Source organism: Xiphophorus hellerii, chromosome 14 (genome assembly GCF_003331165.1).
Source record: "Xiphophorus hellerii strain 12219 chromosome 14, Xiphophorus_hellerii-4.1, whole genome shotgun sequence".
NCBI lineage: Eukaryota > Metazoa > Chordata > Actinopteri > Cyprinodontiformes > Poeciliidae > Xiphophorus > Xiphophorus hellerii.
In genome coordinates, this window is record NC_045685.1 from 21,867,799 (window position 1) to 21,890,004 (window position 22,206).

The 22,206-nt window shown below is 38.4% G+C and overlaps 1 protein-coding gene across 2 annotated transcripts; it reads right to left on the bottom strand.

The window, feature by feature from the left end:
• Window positions 1-996: 996 nt before the first annotated feature.
• Window positions 997-20,157, bottom strand: LOC116733434 (NACHT, LRR and PYD domains-containing protein 3-like). Of its 2 annotated transcripts, none has more exons than XM_032584289.1 (10): window positions 20,014-20,157; window positions 18,124-18,220; window positions 17,950-18,048; window positions 15,460-15,535; window positions 14,838-15,066; window positions 9,902-11,693; window positions 9,648-9,821; window positions 2,869-3,042; window positions 2,008-2,054; window positions 997-1,906 (listed from the first exon to the last, which is right to left on the bottom strand). In XM_032584289.1, exons 2-10 carry the CDS (start codon window positions 18,192-18,194, stop codon window positions 1,365-1,367), a joined length of 3,204 nt encoding a protein of 1,067 aa, XP_032440180.1. In that variant the 5' UTR covers window positions 18,195-18,220; window positions 20,014-20,157; the 3' UTR covers window positions 997-1,364. The 2 variants fall into 2 exon arrangements, with proteins under 2 accessions (XP_032440180.1, XP_032440179.1); XM_032584288.1 differs by lacking the exon at window positions 20,014-20,157 and adding an exon at window positions 19,871-20,003.
• Window positions 20,158-22,206: the final 2,049 nt, after the last annotated feature.

The window sequence follows — 22,206 nt, forward strand, 5'->3', positions numbered from 1 at the left end:
GAAAAAAGAAAGTGACACAGGAAAGTGGGGAGAGAATACCGGGGAACAGGAAATAATATAACATTAAGGAACAACTTGGATTAAAGAAATATGATAAACTAGAGCATCAGAATATAACTCAGAAGCAAGAAAAACATAACTACAATCACTAGGGAGAACAGAAATGGAAAACAGGGCAAACTAAAATAGAAAAGTCAAAGGAACACCAAAAATGCCAAAAATCTACAACCTAATTCAAATACCCACAGATCCTGACACCAACCTTAATGGGGCAGGATATAAAAGAATGTACATAAATAATGTTGTGCAAATATAAGATATCACTCACTTTTATAACATTTATGTGTACCACTTATAACATATTAGTGAAGAAGTATATTTCCAAGTATTTATTCTTCTTATTGGCAATAAATCTAATCACAAGAAAAGAAACGATGCATAGCATCATTACCGTAACATTAGAAAATAGTGCAGTTCAAATGGCTCAAAAGTGCAAGTAGATTATATTACACTGTCTTCAGTTACCAATAGCAACTAAGAAAATCTACTTCTTAACCGGTTTTCACAAACATAGAGAACAAAGATGTACATCAGAAAAATGCACATCACAGAGCTTATTGACAAAGAACCGAGAGGTTTTGGGCAAAATCTTACATTCTGACTTTACTTTGGATGCACATCCAGTCTTTGATTCATTCCTTTTCATCATCTGGTAATTAAATCTTTATTCTCACATTCTCAGAACTAATTATTGATGCTTTAGTTTGATCCCCAGTGCACTCTGTGTATTTTAGCATACCTTCCCTAGAACGGTTTCAAGGTGTACTAAATGATGCTGCCAGGTTTCAGACAAATCAAATAAAAAATGTTTATTTTATTTATTGTATATATTTGACTTTTTGCACGGGAGTTGCAATAGAAATTTCGTTGAATCCTGTTCAATGACAATAAATGCTATCTATCTATCTAAATCCTACAGGTTTTTATATGTGACTCCAATATCAATGCAGTAACATTGACTTCAGTGTTTTTTCAGTGTAATTTAAAATTCTTTTATTGACTTAAGGGGTTTTCACAGACAGGCACCACTGAATATTATAAGGCCACTGCAGCCACATATTCCTGTGATCAGGACCTGCTGATGACTCTTTATGGTAAATTGAAAACAAAGGAAGACAGAGCCTTTAGTTCAGTGGTTCCTAGACTCCAGAATTCTCCTTTGTTTGGACTTAAGATTGATGGACTATGTTGTTTCTTTTAAAAAACAGTTTATTTAATGTGACTTTTTCTTATTTTCTCCTGTTTTTAATGCATTGATAGCTCTTGAGATGTTGTATTAGTTTTGATAAACACTTATGACTATTCTAAAATGAGAGCCAACACGCTCCTGAAAGATCCCTGACCCCAAATGCAGGATAAAGAGTTTCAGTGAATTTGGTGTTGAAGGTGTAAATATGGATCAATGTATCTGAAGAGACTCTGTAGAAGGACAGAGTCCCAGCAGGACAGTCCACATACACAGCTACTCTGCCAGAGACAGAGGAAGAGGAGAAGGAGGGAACGGGGATGAAAGCTTTTTTCACACTATCATGCCAAACAGTGTAACCATCATCAGAGCAGATTAGACTCCAGGACTGATCATTCAATCCAAACCAGGAATCGTCATTTACTCCTTTTCTATTGATTCCCCTGTAACTCAGTGATACATAGACTTTCCCACCCCACTCAACCTCCCAGTAACAGCGACCAGTCAGACCATCAGTACACAGCAGCTGAAAGAGATCAAATCTGTCTGGATGATCAGGATACGGCTGCTCCTCTTCTACATGTGTCACCTTCCTGTTTTCATCAGAAAGTTTGAGGAATCTGTTTACAGTGTTTAGGTCGACTGTTAGTGGACAGGAATCTGAAGGACAGAACAAACACAATGCAGTTACTGATGTATAATTTTCTGAATTCATTCATGCAAAGATGAGACAATCTGCTATGAATCAAAAATGCCCTTACACTTCCTCAGACCTGCTGTCATCCATTTGTCTCCTGCAGGCTCCATGCTGTAAGAAAGGAGGCGTTTTGATGTTATTACCACTTTTCTGTTACCAATGTCTAATATTTTACTGATACTATTAGTTCAGTTATAACAGATGCCTTTTCCTCATTCTGTTGCATTAAGCTGTATATTATTTAATAAGGTTCAAATCCCAGCATTAATGATCCTAAACATACAGCAAGAAATTTAAAAAGTATAGATCAACTCAGGTTTATGAATTAGATCTAATTTTTAGACAAGGCCCGTTTACAGATTCAGATTAAACAAAAAAAACTTATTAGTTATGTTGTGATGGACTGACAGCCTGTCCAGAGTGTACCTGACCCCTCGCCACCCTGCAAGGACAAGCATACTAGATAATGGATGGATACTAATTTTGATTGATACAACCAACAATCATTTTTCCACTTTGCAATTATGCATTGCTTTGTGTTTGCTAAAGTTGAAGCTGTTTAAATAGTTTTGCACAGCTATGTATGAAATGCTCAACATCATTTTTTACTGGTATGGACAACTAATTATCTCTCCAACATGGCATGATTTCCCTTTCTGCACTACAAGTCGTCTCTGACATAAACTAGCATTCATTGTCTGAGGCTGGTTGGGGCTTTTGGGTTCATCCTACACTTCAGATTTATCTAGAAAGATGAACCAATCCATCATTAATCCTCCTTGCCTTTTCTCTCCAGAAATCTTTATTTGTCAAACATCCTGAACAACACCTTCTGGTTTGCTGTTATATTTTGCACTGTGTCAATTCTGAATCTAGCATTAAGCAATACAGTAGTAGTATGTGGCTGCGGAAAATATTTCCTTACCTCAGAGAGTCCAGTTTGAAGCTTGGATTCTCCAATATAGCTTCTAGACTCTTCATTCCTGCCTCTCCTGGATTATTGTAGCTGAGGTCCAGCTCCTTCAGGTGAGAGGAGTTCACAGTCAGAGCTGAAGCCAGAGCAGCACAGCCTTCCTCTGTGATCAGGCAGCCTGAAAGCCTGCAGACACAAACACATAATGTTGAAAAAAATCATCTATATTCTCAAAGTGACACATTGGTTAGAACTGTTAGAATAATTAGTTGGCCTGCTATGTAGGTTAGAGAACCGTGTCTGTTGAGCAGCAGTCTACATGCTGGCCTGTTGGCCTGACAAATAGTAAATATTATATTTTCTATCTCCCAGTGTTACTATGTAAAAATTAGAATGACAAAGTGGGATTGCATTGGTCAAAAAATTCTGCTAATTCAAAGCTACATCTTGGTATATTTCCCATTAATCTCACCAGATCCTCTCCAATTGAATGGATCTTTTTGGGATTCATTCTGGGGAGCAGGCAGATGAAGACAGATCTGGAAAAGGTTTAAACGGTCCTCAACTGGCCAACTTCATCTTCTTGTAAACAGTTGCAATGCTTCCTATGTTTTGCCAACTGTTGCTTCATTATAATACAGTCAAACTGTTGTTACCCTCAACAGTCTCAAATCCACCAAAAAAATCTTCATTTGATCCCCAGAAGCAGAAAAATCTTCTGACTTGAACAACAACAAAAACCCAAAGCTCCCATTTTCACCCAGCCTGATCCAACCAGACCAATCATGGAAGTAGACACCTCAGACTCAGGAGCACAGACCACCTTTTGGCAAATCTCCTTTGTTAACAACACATTATAACACACACTCTAGACCACTTTCTATAATACACTAGAATGTCATCTAGATTTTATCAATCTAGACTATTTTCTATCTCTTGACTTGATCTAACAACTTGCAAAGTCCAAACCAACGTAATTGTTTTTTTGACCAGAATACCGTATTTTGTTTCTGTGTGTCATTCCCCATTATTGGTTCCAGCTGTCCCTCATGTCCTGATATCTCTCACATGTATTTAAGTTCACCTGTCATATGATTATCCCTGGATCCTCTGTGTTCCTTTGTAGTGATTGCTGCATGGTGGCATTTGTTGTGCTTGGCAGTGTTCCAGAGCATCTTTGCATTTTGACCTCATTAAAACATTTTTCTCACTTCACTCTGGGTCTGACTGCTCTCATCCTCATCTCAACCCTCAGTACAAATACTGAGTTTGATATTGCAGAGGGTCCTGGTGGTTCTAAACCTCTTAGATTACAAATAAACATGAGCACTAGGAACTTCAGTATTTTTCAGTACATTCAGTGCTGCCAAAAATGCTTTATTTTTTATAACATTCAGCAAATTTGTGATTCTACACACTTTAATCTCAAAGGTTTAGACAATTCCTTTGATGTCATTCTTTAGTTTCTGCTCTGATTAGTCACCTGCAAGACATTTTACAGACAAATTTATTCCTTTACAAATAATGTTCAGTCAACTTAATTTACTACCGGTAAATTAAGTTGACTGACTTAATTTACCTATAGCAAATTAAGCTTAATAGATCAGTTAAATGTTAGACACATTTAACCGATCAGTGAAAACAGGGTGCACCTCTGCTGAGTCTTCAATGCCATAATAAAGATCTCAAATACCTAAATAACTTTTCAAAATTACATTTTACACTTTTAGGAAATGTCCAAAACATTTTCCTTTGTCCCACTAACAACGTGAAAACCTGTTAGTGACTACTTTGTGTAGATTAAAAAAGAGAAATACCCTCAAATCAGTAACGCAACAAAAACTGAAAAAAATTAAGAACTGGGAATACTTTACAGATAAAGTTTAAAGCCACGTCTACAAAATATGATCAATTTGCAAACTGCTGTTGCTGGTTGGAGCATGTCAGCAAGAATGAGAACCATGTTTTGGGGGAGAAAATATATAATTAAAAAATAAAGAAAATATATTATATAAATATGTAATTAAAAAATTATATTAAAAATATATAATTTTGACACTGGCTGTTGATCGTTATTGGGACCAATATTGATATTTAAAAACATAACTAACATTGATTAACATCTGATATTGTTGACAATATATTGTACATCCCTAAAACAAGTGAAGATTTTCACCTTGAGACCATTTTTTCATTTATACTCGAGTTACCTTGATTAATCTGAAACATGTAACATATTTTTACAGTAGCATGGTATTATACAGGTCAAATTACAACTTTCATCTTATTTCCCTTAGACAAGTAAGGAAAATTCTATGTTCATTGTTATGCTCAAAAGTATTATATTTTTTATGTTTTTCCCGAGATAGTAATGGTTTGCTTGACTGACTCGCCCACTTCATATCAGCAGTGAGGCTGTTTTTGCTGCAACTGCCAAGTCAGAGAAAAGTCAATACTTGGTAGAGTTTTCTTTTAAAATGTACACAAACAAAAATATGCTTTAGACACGTTTCTAAATATGTAAAACAAAGAATTTTACATTCTCTCTCTCTATTTATTTATTTATTTATTCCAACATTATCTTTATTGGTTCTTCAACAATGTTTCCAATAATATTCAGGACATACAGTAAGTGTGCTCTCACATCAAAGGAAAGTCCAGGGTAGTTAAATTATTGTCCAACATTCAACTTGTCTTTCCTTGCATGCCAGGTTGGTATGGGATATTTTGGAGCAGCACTAATTACATACAGAATAAATGAGGAAAGAAAAACAATGCCCCCAACCCCAACCCCTTAAAAGAAACAACAATTACAACAATAACGGTTTCTCTATTTTCCAGGAATTGGCCCAAATTATTTTAGTATTGTACATGTTTCAGAAAATACAAACTTGAAAGTATAATTCAAAGTAAAGTAGTCAAGTATACAAATAAAGAAGATTATTTTAGGACACTGCAGGGGACCAACAGCAACTATTACTCACTCCCTCATATCCATGTTTTCTACATCCATAAAAGGACCCCAAATATTTTAAAATAGCGATAGTTTCCCTTTTATAATGAAAGTAATCTTTTCCATTGGTAAGGTTATGGACATTTCATTAATCCAGTTAATGAATTTTGGTTTACTGGTACTCTTACAAGAGAGTGCTTTGACTCTTTTTGCAAGTAGTAAACATAAATCCATGGCAGTAATAATCTTTCTGGACATATGATGTCTGTCAGGTTATAAACCTAGAATGAACAATTTGGGGTCAAGAACTAGTTTTATACCTAGTATAGTCTCTAGAGCTTGTTTAATCTCCCTCCAAAATTGTGTAACTTTCTTGCATTTCCAGATACAATGAAAGAACATTCCCTTCTCTTCTCCACATCTAATACACAGGTCTGGGATGGCACCATTGTACTTAGTAAGCTTTTCTGGTGTCACATATGTTCTCATTAGCCAATTATATTTCAGTACTTTTTGGTGTGTATTGGTAGTTTGTGTTTGTGCTTCAGCACACGCATTGACCTTCTATAAAGACGACTCAGAGGATCCCTCCACTAACATGCTGTATAGTTTGGAGATAATTCCTTTTCTAAAGCAATCATTCTTCATTTTGATTTCCAAGGTGGACATCAGAAGGACGGACTCACATTTATTTTGAGATGATCTAATAAAATTTCTCACCTGTAGATATTTAAAATAATGTTTACTTGGGATATCATACCTGGCCTTCAACTCTTCAAATGACATCAAAACCCCATCCTCTAATCCCACCAGATGTCCTATTGTCTTTAAAAAAAATTTCAGCCCATTTCCTAAAACCAGGATCTGCCCTGCCTGGAGGGAAAGACTGGTTACCCCATATCGGACTGAAACGTGATAGAGAGGAGGAGTCACCTAAATACTTCTTAATCTGATACCAAACCAAGATCATATGACGGACTACAAACACAGCACTCAGCTGACCAGCCGCGACCCCACCCTGCCTGACACCTTAAACAGTTTCTTTGCCCGCTTTGACACGGCGGGCAGCAGAGAAGCCGTACATCTACCCCAACTGGAAGAGCAGCACCAGCCCCTCGTCCTACAGAAGCATCAGGTGACGTCCACCTTGAGGAGGATCAACACCCACAAAGCTCCAGGACCGGACAAGGTGTCAGGCCAGACGCTGAAAACCTGCGCCGACCAGCTGGCAGGAGTGTTTCTGGACATTTTCAATCTGTCCCTGCAGCTCGCCACGGTTCCTGAGTGCCTCAAGTCTTCCACCATCATCCCTGTACCGAAGAAGAGGTCCATCACCAGCCTGAACGATTACCGGCCTGTCGCTCTGACCCCGGTGATCATGAAGTGCTTTGAGAGGATTCTTCTGAGGTACATCAGAGACTTCATCCCCGCAAACCTGGACAGCCTTCAGTTCGCCTACAGAACGAACCGGTCAACAGAGGATGCTGTCTCCATCACTCTGCACACAGCCCTGACCCATCTGCAGCATCCCAACACCTACGTCAGGATGCTATTTGTAGACTTCAGCTCAGCATTTAACACCGTCATCCCAGACAAGCTGGTGCTGAAGCTACTCGAGGTGGGGCTGCCCGCTTCACTGTGCCACTGGATCAGAGACTTCCTCACCAACAGGCCTCAGGTGGTGAGAATAAGTGGCTCAACATCGTCCCCACTGGTCCTCAACACAGGCACGCCGCAGGGCTGTGTGCTCAGCCCAGCTCTCTTCACCCTGTTTACACACGACTGCGTGGCCATCCACCCCACCAACACAGTCGTGAAGTACACGGACGACACAACAGTAGTGGGTCTCATTTCAGACAACAACGAGACCCACTACAGAGAGGAGATTCTGCAGCTCACTCAGTGGTGTTCAGCCAAACACTTGGTGCTGAACACAGGGAAGACCAAGGAGGTCATTGTGGACTACAGAAGGTCCAGGAGGACGGATCACACTCCCCTTCTCATAGATGGAGAAGTGGTGGAACGTGTGGACAACATCAAGTTCCTGGGCCTCCACATCACGTCTGACCTCTCCTGGAACACAAACACCTCCCACCTGGTGAAGAAAGCACAACAAAGGCTCTTCTTCCTCAGGAAACTGAGACGGGCTGGACTTTCCTCACGGCTGCTCGTGAACTTTTACAGGGCGATGATCGAGAGCATCCTCTGCCTCAACATGACTGTGTGGTATGGCAGCTGCACAGCACTGGAGAGGAAACAACTGACACGGGTGGTGAGAACAGCACAAGGCATTGTGGGATGCCCCCTCCAAGACCTGGACTCCATTTACACAGACCGGGTCAAGAAGAGAGCTGGATCCATAGCCATGGATCCCAGCCACCCGGGCCACAGACTGTTTGTGCCGCTGCCATCAGGCAAGCGGTACAGGAATATACGGACTACAACAAATAGACTGAGAAACAGCTTCTTCCCCACAGCCGTCAGAGCCATTACTCCCTGCCGCCCCCCCCTCCCACACATATCATAACCTCGCAGTCACACATACATATCCCCCACCCCCACACAGCCATATTGTTCTGCACTTTGCACTGTCACATTATCTGTACTTTGCCATAATTGGACCTGCTGCTACTTCTTTGGATGGTTGAGTGCCTTTAGTTAATTTAGTTGTATATATTGTTATTATTATTATTGTGTGTTTGCTTATTTATACTGTATATATTTGACCTTTTGCACGGGAGCTGCAATGGAAATTTCGTTGAATTCTGTTCAATGACAATAAATGCTATCTATCTATCTATCTATCTATATTTCTGACTATAAGGTTTTTTGTCTTTTTTTTCAGCATTCTGATGTTTGCTGAGTAAATGTACTGGGGTAGAGGGAGAGGTACAGAACAATTTTCAATATTCACCCAAGGAAAGGGACATTTATCTGTAAAATAATACATCATAGTCCTCAATTGAGCTGCCCAATAGTACCAAAGTGGATTGGGGCACCTGAGGGCCCCTTAATACAAAAGTGTTAACGAAGCCTTGGCTGTCTATTATTCGACAGAAAACGTATGAAAATGTTTTTTTAGGGCCGAAAATAAATTGGCAAGAGGTGGCAATGGGATGTTCTGAAACAAATACAGAAGTTTGGGCATTATATTGGATTTCAGGACATTGATTCGTGCTATAAGTGACGAGGGCAGGTAGTTCCATCTGTCCACAGAGGTAGCAATTGAGTCTATCATGGGGTTATAGTTAACTGCAAAAATGTCATTTACATATGTTACTATCCTAATCCCCAAATATGTAAAACAATCTACCTTTTTGAATTGGAAAGGATTCCCGACACTGTTTCTTTCTTCTGAATTAACATTAACAAAGACTTATCATTATTTACTTTATATCCTGATATTCTTCCAAACATGATTATTAAATCCAACAAGGCTGGAATAGAGTCTTTCAGTTTTTCCAAAAAAAGAATGACATCATCAGCAAATAAAGCAATTCTATATTCCTGTTGGCCTATTGTCAAACCAGTTATGTTTTGATGAGACCGCACAGCAATGGCAAACGGTTCTATTGCTAGAATAAATAATAAAGGGGGCAAGGGGCACTCTTGCCTATGACCCCGTTTAATTTTAAATGATTTAGATATAACTCCATTTGTTACTATTTCAGCATAAGGTTCATTGTATAAAAGTTTAACCCATCGACAGAAGTTGTCCCCACAGCCAAATGTTTTCAATATCTCAAATAAATAGGGCCATTCAACTCTATCAAAGGCCTTTTTTCATTCTATTTTACATAGAATGTAAAATATAGAATCTAATTTAAATGCATCTTACCTGAGGATCCCGAGTTCACAGTTGGGACTCATCAGTCCCTCACAGAGCAGCTTCACTCCTGAATCTGTCAGGTCATTGTTACTCAGGTCCAGATCTTTCAGACTAGAGGTCGTTAAGCTGATAAATGAGGACAGAACTTTACAACTTTTCTCTGAGAGGTTACACCCGCTCAGTCTGAAAAGACAAAGATAATACAAAGTAATTGTATTATTGTTATTAGGCACTTTTATATAACTGACAACATCTGTACTTACATAGCTTTGCTGGAGGCGTTGGCTATTGGCAGCAATCTCTGAAGAGCTTCCTCTGAAGCAGAGTATTGCTTCAGGTCAAATATCTCCAGACCTTTGTCTGATGAAAGTAGGATGTAGTGCAGAGCTGACCACTGAGCAGGAGACAGCTGGTGTGCTGAAAGACTTCCTGTACGTAGAGACTGTTGGATTTCCTCCATCAGAGACTGATCATTTAGTTCATTAAGACAGTGGAACAGATTGATGCTTTTCTCAACACCATGATGATTCAACTTCTCCTTGATGTACTGGGCTGTGTCTTTATTAATTGCTAAACTTTCTTCTGTCTGTGCCACAAACCCTCTTAAGCGACGCTTATTGGTCTCCAGTGAAAGACCAACTAGGAAGCGGAGGAACAAGTCCAGGTGTCCATCTGGACTCTCTAGGGCCATGTCCACAGCACTCTTGTACATTTCTGTCTCTGGAGATTCCTGGTTTCTTTTTTCTATTTCCTTGGATTTCATTTTGCCTTTTACCAGCAGATTGACTCCTGATTTGATGAAGGTCAGGTGAACATGAAGAGCAGCCAGAAACTCCTGAACACTCAGGTGGACAAAGCAGAACAACTTGATCTGGTACAGCCCTCTCTCTTCTCTGAAGATCTGTGTGAACACTCCTGAGTATGTTGAAGCTGCTCTGATATCAATGCCACACTCTGCCAGGTCTGATTCATAGAAGATCAGGTTTCTTTTCTGCAGCTGATCAAAAGCTAGTTTTCCCAATGACTTGATCATCTTCTGGTTCTCAGGACTCCAGTGTGAATCTGTCTCAGCTCCTCCATCATACTTGATGCCCTTCAGTTTGGCCTGCACCACCAGGAAGTGAATGTACATCTCAGTCAGGGTCTTTGGCAGCTCTTCTCCATCTTTCTTGTTCAACATGTCTTCCACAACTTTAGCAGTGATCCAGCAGAAAATTGGAATGTGGCACATGATGTGGAGGCTTCTGGATTTCTTTACATGGGATATTACCATTCTGGCCTGTTTCTTATATCTAAATCTTTTTGTGAAGTACTCATCTTTCTGTGGGTCAGTGAATCCTCTGATCTCTGTCATCATGCCAATAAACTCAGGAGGGATCTTATTAGCTGCTGCAGGTCGTGTGGTTATCCAGAGGTGAGCTTTGGGAAGCAGGTTCCCTCTGATGAGGTTTGTCAGAAGAACATCCACTGAAGTGGACTTTCTTATATCTGTCAGGATCTCATTGTTGTGAAAGTCCAGTGGAAATCGACACTCATCCAAACCATCAAAAATGAACACAACCTTTAACTCTTCACATTTTAATATTCCTCTGGTTTCACTAAAAAAGTGGTGAACAAGCTCCACCAAGCTGAATTGTTCATCTTTTAACAGATTCAACTCTCTGAATGTGAATGGAAACGTGAACTGGATGTTCTGGTTGGTTTTTTCTTCTGCCCAGTCCAGAGTGAACTTCTGTGTTAGGACTGTTTTCCCAATGCCAGCCACTCCTGTTGTCATTACTGTTTTTATTGGTTCTTCTCTTTCAGCTGAGGGTTTAAATATGTCTACATATCTAATTGCTGTTTCTGGCCTTTCTGGTTTCCAGGACATTGTTTCAATCTGCCTGACCTCATGTTCACCATTGACCTCTTCAGATCCTCCCTCTGTGATGTAGAGCTCTGTGTAGATCTCATTTAGAAAGCTTTGATGTCCTGATTTTATGATTCCTTCAAACACAGACTGGAACTTTTTCTTCATGTTAGACTTTAGTGTTTGTTGACAGATGGTGAATGATTCTAAGTGAATGCAAAAAACAAATTAAAATAATTTCTTCACTGTTATATATTTCACTGTAAAATTATTACAAATCTTTTCTGTTGGTTACATTTTTATAGCTTCTAAATTAAAACATCCAAGAACCAACCACTTAAATCTTCTAGCCAGATTTATGTATAAAACACAACTGAATTGTTTAGATCGGCGGTTTTCAAAGTGTGAGGCGCGCCTCCCCTAGGGGGCGCCAGAGAACTTTAGAGGAGGCGCGGAAATAAACTGGAAAAGAAGCTATCTGCTTGCTGTCTTTGCGCATAGCGTGCGTAATTGTTTTTTCCTTTGTATGCCTCCGCTCTTTCATACAGCACGCTCTTTTAGTTCGAGATAAATTGTTTAGATGAGCCCACAAAAAGAGCTCCACGATTTTGCAACTGTTTAGGTTTTTGATTTATTTTTTAATTTCAAGGAAATGTGCAACATTTACAGATGTGTTCCAAAGATCTGATCAAAATGTTTTTGTTAAGATGTGAAAACACTGTTGGTATCTCAAACATTAAACTCAGAATCTCAGATGTAACGTTTGTTTGAGAAAATGGTTGAAAAATGAGTTTGGGGTTGTTCTTATCATTAGAAAAATGAAAAAAGGGCGTATTTACCATACAAAGGCCCTGATAAAATAATTAAAATGGGAGGAAATATTTTAAAATGTTCATGTGTTAAATTTCATTCAGATAAAGTGTCATTTTAAAAGATGAGATGGTTCTAAAATAAAATCAATTAGAAGGTGTTTTGTAGTGGCATTTGTTTGTGTGCGGGTTAATTTTTTTTTTGGGGGGGGGGGGGGGGGGGGGGGTCGCAGCAGGCATTGTGCTCCTTGGAGGGGGGCTCACCCTTTCATACTTTGAAAACCCCCGATTTAGATAAAACATTAAAGGAGCATGGACTTTTCAGTTTTTATATGCTATTAACTGAGTTATTATTTAATCCTAATAATATCAACATATAATATTTTCAAATTTTGCTACTGAAACAAAACACACAGACAAGAAAATACTGAACTACTGGGATTCTAAAGTACAAGCAACCTCAGTGAAAGAGGCTATATGCAGGTAACATGGAAGGTTAAAAAATATTTCTATATTACACAAGGAACAAAGTCTTTACTGATGTTCATCGTCATTTTCTGCTCGTCTTTGGAACAAAAAAAGTACCGTCACTTGGCAACCTCTCAGCCAATGGAATGAAAGTGTTGTACTGGGTGCGCTTGTCTTCTTCTAGCAGGTGTCCCTGTGTGGCTACTAGTAATTATAGCAACCTGCACCAACAACTGGATGTATGGAAAAACAACAACCTTAGCTTTTTCTTCTGTGTTACACTAAATATCCACTAGCAGTGTGCTACTCATTGCTAACAGCCTACTGAGTTTGTTCACCCAACCAAAGAAAATGGATCCACAGATCCGACAGTGTTACAACTTAGTCATGACTTGGTATCTATCTGATTGTTTCCTTTCTTAAGCCTCACTCAGTCACACTCCCACTACCAGATTATTGAACACATTATCAAGTAGTTTTCCAGCACTGTTCATCTCGCCCTCATTGTTGTGACCTCACTTTTGTTTGCTGGATTTAACCCCTCGCCTTGCCCTTGTCAGATTGTTTCTGGCTGTCTATCTGGATCTCGACCCACACCTACAGATACTGCTCACTTCCTCTTTGTAGCCTGTCTGACCCAGGATTCGGATTAGGAATTGTGCTTTTGCTAAACATGGAGGAGGACCTAGTCCATCATCATAGGCCAACGCAGGTAGCAGGAGCACCACTCCACATCAACGTTCCTCCTCCATGGGTACTCATCCCTGAGCGCTCCGTCAGGGCAGTGCTACTACTCTGCATCCACAATGCCTCCTTTTCCACTCCTCTTGAATTTTTGGCTTCAGCTGTTGTATTATTTCAGCTTTTCCAATATCAGCTGCTTCTTGTTGTAAACCACCTTGTTTTTCTGTTACGCATTATAACAAAATACAAAAGATATTTGCCAAAACAAGTCCAACTACACAATATCCAAATGAGGAACAGTTGTCAAAAAAAACATTTACTCCAAAAAGACAGGAATTAATGTTTGAATAAGAGAAAAAAAACTCAGATCTACTCCGACGGGTTGCAACCCACAGTGATACAATCCAAAAATCTACTCTAATCTGGCTCACAATTGACTATTTAACTGCACTAATGGGGTCTGTCAAACAGTCAGATTTCAAAACAAGGAAACTCCTCAAAATGCACAGTCCAGCACCCAGAGACTTAAGGAGGGAGACTCAATACTCAATAAAACAGTTTATCTTCTAAATATTTGTCATGGTCCAACAGCTGTCTTTAAGAGGAACCAGGTGAGAGGCCACATCTGGTACCAGGAGCCACTGGTTGAGCCCCACTTGCTGTGTTGCTTCAAACTGTAGCAATCTGCCTGCAGCATACTCCTCAGGTCTGCATACAGATGATTCTGCGTCAATCTCAAACCGCACTGCTCCTCACCTGGAATACATCTGTATTCCACCAAATCTGTACTTTACCTTAGCTCCCTTTATCTTGCATTTATTAGTCTTTGCAAATACCTCTATGACAGTGCTTCTCAGGCCCCCCTGCTCTGCATGTTTTAGATGTGCCTCTATACCACAACAACTGATTAAATGATTGCATGACGTCTTCTCCAGCCACCAAGTACTGCAGAAGCCTGTTAATCACCCAAAGATTAAATCCAGGTGTGTGGCAGAAGGGAAACACCTAAAACATGCAGCGGGGCTGAGGACCGTAATTGAGAAACACTGCTCTATGAGCAGCTAATTACTGTGGTCCCCCTCCTTATCAGAGGACCAGACCCAATTCAAAGTGTCTGAGGTGTTAAAGGGGAAAAACTACACAGAATATAAACATGCAAAATGCAACCAAAAGACAAAAAAATCCACTGTGCAACAAATGTACTTGAATCTAATTTTGGAGCCTCTAAATATATATCTAACAGAGGTATGGCTGCCATGCACCAGCCTGGACGGAGCAGGTATCTAATCGGCAACCTATCAATTGTGGGATGAACTCTTACCACCATTGAAAGAAAGATTCATTAATCAATTCCACAGCATTTACACTTTTTTACAGAAATTATCTTACTGCTTTGAAGATGGTCAGCAAGCTTCTCCTGGTTCATCATCCTCAGGAAGTGCTCTGTGATCTTCTCAAACGCTTCTCTGCTCTTCTTCATCTGCTGCTTATTTTCACCCACCAAAACTTCATCCTCCTCCTTATTCTCATCTAAACCTTCTGGGTAATCTGAACCCAGAACCATTTGGATCTTTTTCAGCTCACTTTCCTCAAAGGTGAAAATCTTCTTTTTCAGCTCCTAAAATGGAATAATAGAAAACTAAGACCTCAATGGTTTAGCCAATGCTGTGAACTACCATTAAATATAGAGGTTTGTGAGTTGGGGGATGACCTATTAAAATTTTTTTTAAAGTGAAATTTTGTTGTAAATGTAATCTGAATTATTTGCACAATATTTCCATCAATTTTAACTCAATAGGGAATTTTCTTCAACAGACTCTTGTCAGTTCTTTTCTGGGGCCATTGTTCATTGTGCTCCAATAGTGGAGCTAAATAGCTAATTAAGAGTGATTTTTAGAACAAAATAGGTGCTGGTGGAAAATCCACTGGTTTATCCACTGGTTTATAATTTGCAGCAAAGAGATGACTATGAACACAATAGACAGAAAGTAGTAGATGTACATATACTGACCTTAAATATGGAGTCCAGCTCTGTTTGATGCTGTTGGGGAGACTGACCACTAGGAACCTCTGAGCTCTGCTTCACTCTGTGAAGGAATCATAAACACTTTGCTCACATTGCAGCTCTCCACACACACAAGAAATAGAAAGTTTTTGTAGATCCAGCCAGGTAACAAAATTAATGTCATAATGAAGTTTAGAAGGTGGACCCAATAGTAGCAGGTAGGAGTAGTGATGGGCCAGACGACACAGAAACCTCGGCACATGCGCCGAGCAAACAAGACGAAACCCTGTGTTACTTTAAGGAAAACCATGTGACCAATACAGTTTCTGTGTCATTTGGATGTGAATGCGCCAAAGTGTATTTATGAGAGAGAAACTGTGTCAACACATTTGTGGGTTTTGTCGGATAGAGATACTTTGTGTTCTTTGCCTTGCTTTAGATTTTGTCTCATATTTGAGTACCAGCATGAATCAACAGAGGAAGAGGAAGTTATCCCGGTGTGGGATCATTTTGATCTTATCACAGAGAATAAGGTAAATTACTCCATTCTCATTTCCACTTTTGATCATTTTTCTTTCTGATTATTCCACTTCCTTTCTATAGAATATTTTAATTAGTTTACATGGATCAACTTTCATTTATATTGTAACGATTCTGTGTTTTAGTTCTGCTGGGGTTCATATGGTTATTTGTATTTGTTATAAGTTGCATTGTGATCCTTTCTGTTAGTGTTATGGGCTTTCCCTGTCTGACTCTGCTGGCTCCCACTCTCATGTGATAGGTCTGTCATGTGGGCGGGGGATCGGTGGAGCGGGAGTACCAGGGACCGGAAGTGGAGGAGAGTTCAGAGGGGAGTTAGCAATGAAGCTAACAGTTGAGGGTGCCCGTTTGTTAGAGGCTTGAGCTGCAGCCTCAGGAATAGCAGCTTGTACCTATTTCTAATAAACCCTGTTGGCGGGACTACATCTCCGGTGTTGACGTCATTACAATATTATAGGTGAATGTAGGATTTACTCTCAGGTTTTGTCTTACTGTAACTGGAGCATTTCCACAATGCTGAGGCATCATCGTGCCCGGCATGAGGGGAATGAACCCGTTAAAACTCTGAGAGAGACATTAAAAATAGAGCAACTTTTCTTTCTTCCTCTAACTTTCTTCTGCAAATCTGATTAAAATCCTGAAATCCCGTCTTTACTGAAGGTCTGGTCCCTTATGTTGTTTGAATCTCCTTGGATTTGTCCACTGCGACAGACTGGACATGTGTCCAGGGTGACCCCGCCTCTCGCTCGAAATGTTAGCTAGAGGTAGGCACCAGCACCTCCTGACCCCTCTAGGGACAAAGGAGTTAGAAAATGGATGGATGGATGGATTTGTCCAACATCTGGAGCATTTTCATTGTGTGGTGCAAGTTTGCAACCTTTGATAGTTGCTGTTTTGCAGCATTTTTCCTTTTGCTGCAGCATTTTGTCCGCGTCAATATGTAAAACGCAGATTGGAGTTGTGGAGAGTCTGATGAGTTTATTAAAGCAAACAGAAAACTTTCAAAAGAAAAGGAACAGGCTGGGAGCAACAGAACTAAAGAGATCCTTTGTATGGGTTGTAACAAAACGAGTCAGTATTTGTGTTTCCATTGACCGTATAATTGTGTAATTTTATTCGCTTAATGGAAATGCAGCATTTTTGAAAAAACTAAAGTTTTTCTGACAAGTTTTAGCTCTACAGTATGATGAGGTATTTGTTTGTTTTTGCCTGCATCAAAATTGGTTTATTTCACAAAACTGCAATAGAAGCACATTTTCTGCACATGATCAACAACCAGATGTTGCCACTGGTGTAAACCATGAAGAAGAAGATGACAGGAAGTAGTAGGTGGATGAGAGAAAGAGACTTGAACCAAATAAAACCATAATTAGAAAAAAACATTAAATAAACAAATCAGGAAAACAAAGAATAAGACTAACTGTAATGATACAAGGAATAAACTAAAATGGCAAAGTACAAGAAAAACAAACATAAAGAAATTATCAACAGAGGAAACAACTAAAACAATCCAAAAAACAAATAGTCTGCAGTTGCAACATTTATTTATATATTTTTGCATTTGTTCTGTACAAGTTTTTGCTTCTATTTTCTTGTGATTGTATTTGTTTTTGTCTTTGTGTGTTTTGGAGTTTGAATCTTTCATGTGTTTGCATCGTATTTCACTATTTGCTATGTGTTTGCACTTGTCAGTCACCATATAAGCAACCAAACTAAGGAATATAATCCACTAATTACTGCATCATAACTCAACTGTGATTAACAACATATTTTGGTTTTGTTTTACAGCCCCAGGTCTGATTACCTACTGACCTGATAAATTACTAAATCACTAAAACAAAAGTACAATAAAAAAATGTAATTTTTCTTCCAGAATAGAAAAGCAAATACTTTTCTATACTACAGTTTATGTTGGGATCACATTTTAGATATTTAGATTGTTTAGATGAAGCTCACCTCTTTCTAGATGAAGGCAGGTTTGACTTAAAATCAATAGAACCCTGTTTGGACCTAGTCTCCCAGGATTCTGGTTCCACTTCATCGTCAGATTGTTTGCTGTAAACAAAGTTGCTTAAGTTATGCTTTGCTCTAAAAGAGTGAAGACACAAAAACAGTAGAAGGTCACTTCACCTCTTAGCTTTGCTCTGGTTCTCAGTCTGAGGCAGAGTTTCTCCTCCTTTCAGCTCCTCACTCTGATCCATGATGCTGCGTTCAGGGACACATCGATCTGCAAACAGTTTTTATATTAATCTACAGAGACGATCACTCACCTGTACTACACTAAAACGCGTTTGATGTGAATGCAGCATAAAACTATCAGCTGACATTATTATGCAGCAATACAAGCCAACAAAGAACCACAAAGGGAAGTGGCAAAAACACAGGAACTAATTTGGTACTTCCTACTGAATATTTAAACAAAATGTTAACTTTCCTGTTATTAAAGCATAAAGGAACCTTCAACCATCATATTTGTGTGTATGCACCTTGATCTGCTAGTAAATATGATTAATCATTTAATATTACAATAGTTAACGTTGAAAGTTATTTTAGTCAAATGTCAGATGCTGCTCTGTAAATGCCAACCTATGTTATGGAACAATTGGTGGAATGAGATTGAACAGGGATGATGGTGGGTAAACACTGTATGTTTACACTGGGAACAGTGACTCTTCAGTGTTTCCAGTGTAAACACTTTACTCAAAGTAAAAAAAAAAAAAAACAGAATGAGTGTGTAGGAAAAAGAAGAGAGGAAAATACCCAGAGCTCAGGTTTCAACGCTTTTAATAATTTGATCTGCTGTAAAAACTGAACTCAGAATTTTGCCTTTAATCCAACCATTTAAATTACAAGTAGGATCAAACAGTGTTCTTAGAAACATTTCAAAGAAACTGTGGGTTATGCAGGTCAACAACACAATAAACCAACATAATGACTGAATATTTAACTTTTATTCCCCACAGCATCTCATCTGTTGACACTCCGCAAATCTACTTTAACGATGGGTCACAAATAATACAAAGAAATTATTATGAAATTTGTCATTTTAACATGATGAGATGTTCCAAAGGTATGAACAGTTCTGTAGGACAGAAAACATTATTTCACTTTAACTGTTCTCACAGTTAAAGATATTTTAGAAATTATTACCAGATCCTTAGTTAACATCGACACGCCCTGCTCTAAAAACAGCTTCATCGAGTCCTAAGTATGAAGGCTATATATTAAATTAATAACAAAAAGAAGTCCATCTATAGAGGATTTCCAAGCTTGTTAGTTTTTCTTTCATAGTTTTCTGTGTTTATTATATTACATTAATAATTATAGTCAGAGGTGGATAAAGTAGGTAGATACCTAAAACATAAAAATAGTACAATTTGACTTTTTAACTTAAGAAAAAGTAAAAAGTAGCTAAGAGTAAAAAAGACTATGAAGACTACTGAAGTACTGAGTAACTGATCATAACATTTGTTAAATTATGTCAGACAGAAAAAAAAGTTACCTGCAAATTTTGACGGAGATCCTTAAGATATAATTAGTTTTAAGATATAATTAGTTTTAAGAAATAATTAGTTTTAAGATATAATTAGTTTTAAGAAATAATTAGTTTTAAGATATAATTAGTTTTCCATATAGTTATAAGTAAATGATGTTCAACAATAATAATGTTTCAGCGTTAAACTGCTGACCACCAACAAACCAACACGCAGCCCTAACCGGAGTTTTGTTAGAAATAAATGAAACAGCGAAAATAAACGAGACCCGTTCGGATCATTCATCGTGACTAAACAGCTGCTGTTTTACCGCATAATGAGAAATAAAACATAAAGAGCAATTCTCTAGATTTCCTACAGTGTTTCCGTTGTTTCTTTCTTACCTTCAGTTTTAAGTTGATCTGCAACAGGAAAAATAAGTGAAAAATATTTTTAGGTTTTTCCTCCAGGTGAGAAAACAGATTCTTTGTTTCTATTCCTTGATTCACATCTAGTTCATCTAAACGCCGCGGAGGTAAAAACACACCTGTGTACTCATGATGACACTTCCCGCCTGCCCATCACTTGCTGCAGAGGATCACGTGACATTGGTTGGCCAATCAGTGCTGCGGGATATTAGTCAGCGACTGTCGTAGTTGTACCTCTTGAAGTTTCTTTCTTAATATTTATTGCAGAACCTCGAGTGTAAAAGGAAGATTCGGCCCAGAGCAATTGGAGTTCACAAAATAAACATCAGAGAAAATATTGTAGCAATAATTAGAACCGCATTAAAGAATAGGGATTATAATTGCTGGTGGAAAAGTCCAGATCACTGGTGAGTCCGGTTAGAAAACAGAGTCGCACTCCAACGGGTTTAACTTGCGGTTTATTCCTTAACTTTAAGTAACTGTGTGGTTCTAGAAAAGATAAACAACAATATAACGTCAGTGTCCGAATAATCCCCAAACAAATGACTGAAATAACATCACACATACTAAATAACTGCAATATTAATAGTCACAAACATCAAGTTCTAAACAAATACACGACACGAAAAACCCACGTTGTGTAGATTTTACGTGCACACGTGTACAAAGCTGTCAATTAAGGGCAAAACTGAAATACTCTGCTGAATAAACAATGTCATTAACTTCCAACATTACAAAATGTCCCCAAAGCATCGGAGGACTGACATAGGGGCCACCGGGGGATTAAAGGTAGATTCCAGGTAGATTCCAGGTGGATTCCAGGTAGATTCCAGAGATGCGCATCGCAGCGGCTCTTCATGCAGGGCCGGCCCAAGGTAATATGGGGCCTTAGACAGAACCCCCCACCAAAACTCTTCCTACTAAGAACCTCAGCATCACTAACTTGTTTAAATATAGATAAGGTGAAATCTAAATGATGCTACAGGTTTAAATCTAAGGTCTGTGTTACAATTAAACCATTTCTAGGAGCCCCTGAATGTCTGGAGGCCCCTGAATGGCCCCTACCAGCAGCTACTGAGTTTTATTTGCCTTGATATCTCAGTCTTATAATTCTAGATCTCAGAGTTGCTAACATAAAAAAAAAAAATAAAGTTAACCCCTTTGAGTTTTTGATCTATATATCAGTCTGCAGCCAGGTTGTTCTAAAGGTTAAATAAATATTATTAGGACTTAATTAGTAAAATGGCAACAAATTAGCTTATTTCATAACCTTTGACCTTCTCTCCTCTGGTCTGTTTAACAGCTACAGTCTCAGATCAGCTCAGCCCTCCAGGACTGTCAGCAGCAGAAACAGAAACTTTATACACTAAAAATATAAACTATATTTGCTTTGCATTTTCCACACATGATGGTAATTGTTGTGGATAGTAATATAGCATATCTGCATTTACGTTCAGTAAAAAATAAATCAAAATATCTTCAGTTACATTTTGAATTATCTGAGCCAGGCCTTTCAAGAAATCTCAATTGGCATCATCGGATTTATCTTATGTCAAATGTCAAAATACATTTTTTTCATTTCTAAATTAAGAACTGTGTGTAAGCTCCCCTAGTTCTGCCACTGAGCTGTCCAAACAGTTGCCTGCAGAATTAAGGCTGGTTCCAATGATGCCGAGTGTTCTGGAGAAAATTGGCAAAAATTCCTCTGCATATAAAAAGCTCAGCAGTTTGGGCCATGAGGAAAACAAACTCAACATACTGGAAGCCTGCTTCAAATATCTACAAAAAAATTATATTTATTCTCTTAAAAACTGTGTGTTTTTAAGTTCACACAAATGACGTAAAAACAGCTTGGAAGAATGAAAAATGCTCCTGTCAACCTGTTAAAGTGAAATTTGTGCCTTTTCAAAATAATTTATTGATTTATTTTTATTTTTCAATGACATTTCAAAATAATACGTTAGCAATAGATATTTTGACTAGACAGAATAATTATTCAAGATACCTGAAAAGAAAAGCTGTCAGTTCATAACTTAGAAAGAATTTTATCTAGTCAGAAACTACAGTTATATTTATCTCTTAAGTTAGTTTTGCCTGGTATTATTTGCTTTTACGATGTCTGTAGTTGGATTTGCACAAGTTGAATCCTATACAGGCTACTTCATATCTAAAAATACATTTAATACATCTTGACTAATTATGTAATTTAAGATATATTTAATTGGAATTGTGATTAGTCATAGTAAAAAAGCAAAATATCTCAAATTTAGTTCATGACTAGTTATAATTCAATTATATTTGAAATATTCAGA

What these genes read in the sequence shown, in the direction of transcription:
- LOC116733434 (XM_032584289.1), bottom strand. Translation starts at nt 18,194, where the DNA reads ATGGATCAGAGTGAGGAGCTGAAAGGAGGAGAAACTCTGCCTCAGACT. An exon ending in CTGCCTTCATCTAGAAAGAG is followed by an intron (nt 15,536 to 17,949) that starts GTGAGCTTCATC and finishes ATTCCTTCACAG; the next exon opens with AGTGAAGCAGAGCTCAGAGG. An exon ending in TTCAAACTGGACTCTCTGAG is followed by an intron (nt 2,055 to 2,868) that starts GTAAGGAAATAT and finishes CCTTTCTTACAG; the next exon opens with CATGGAGCCTGCAGGAGACA.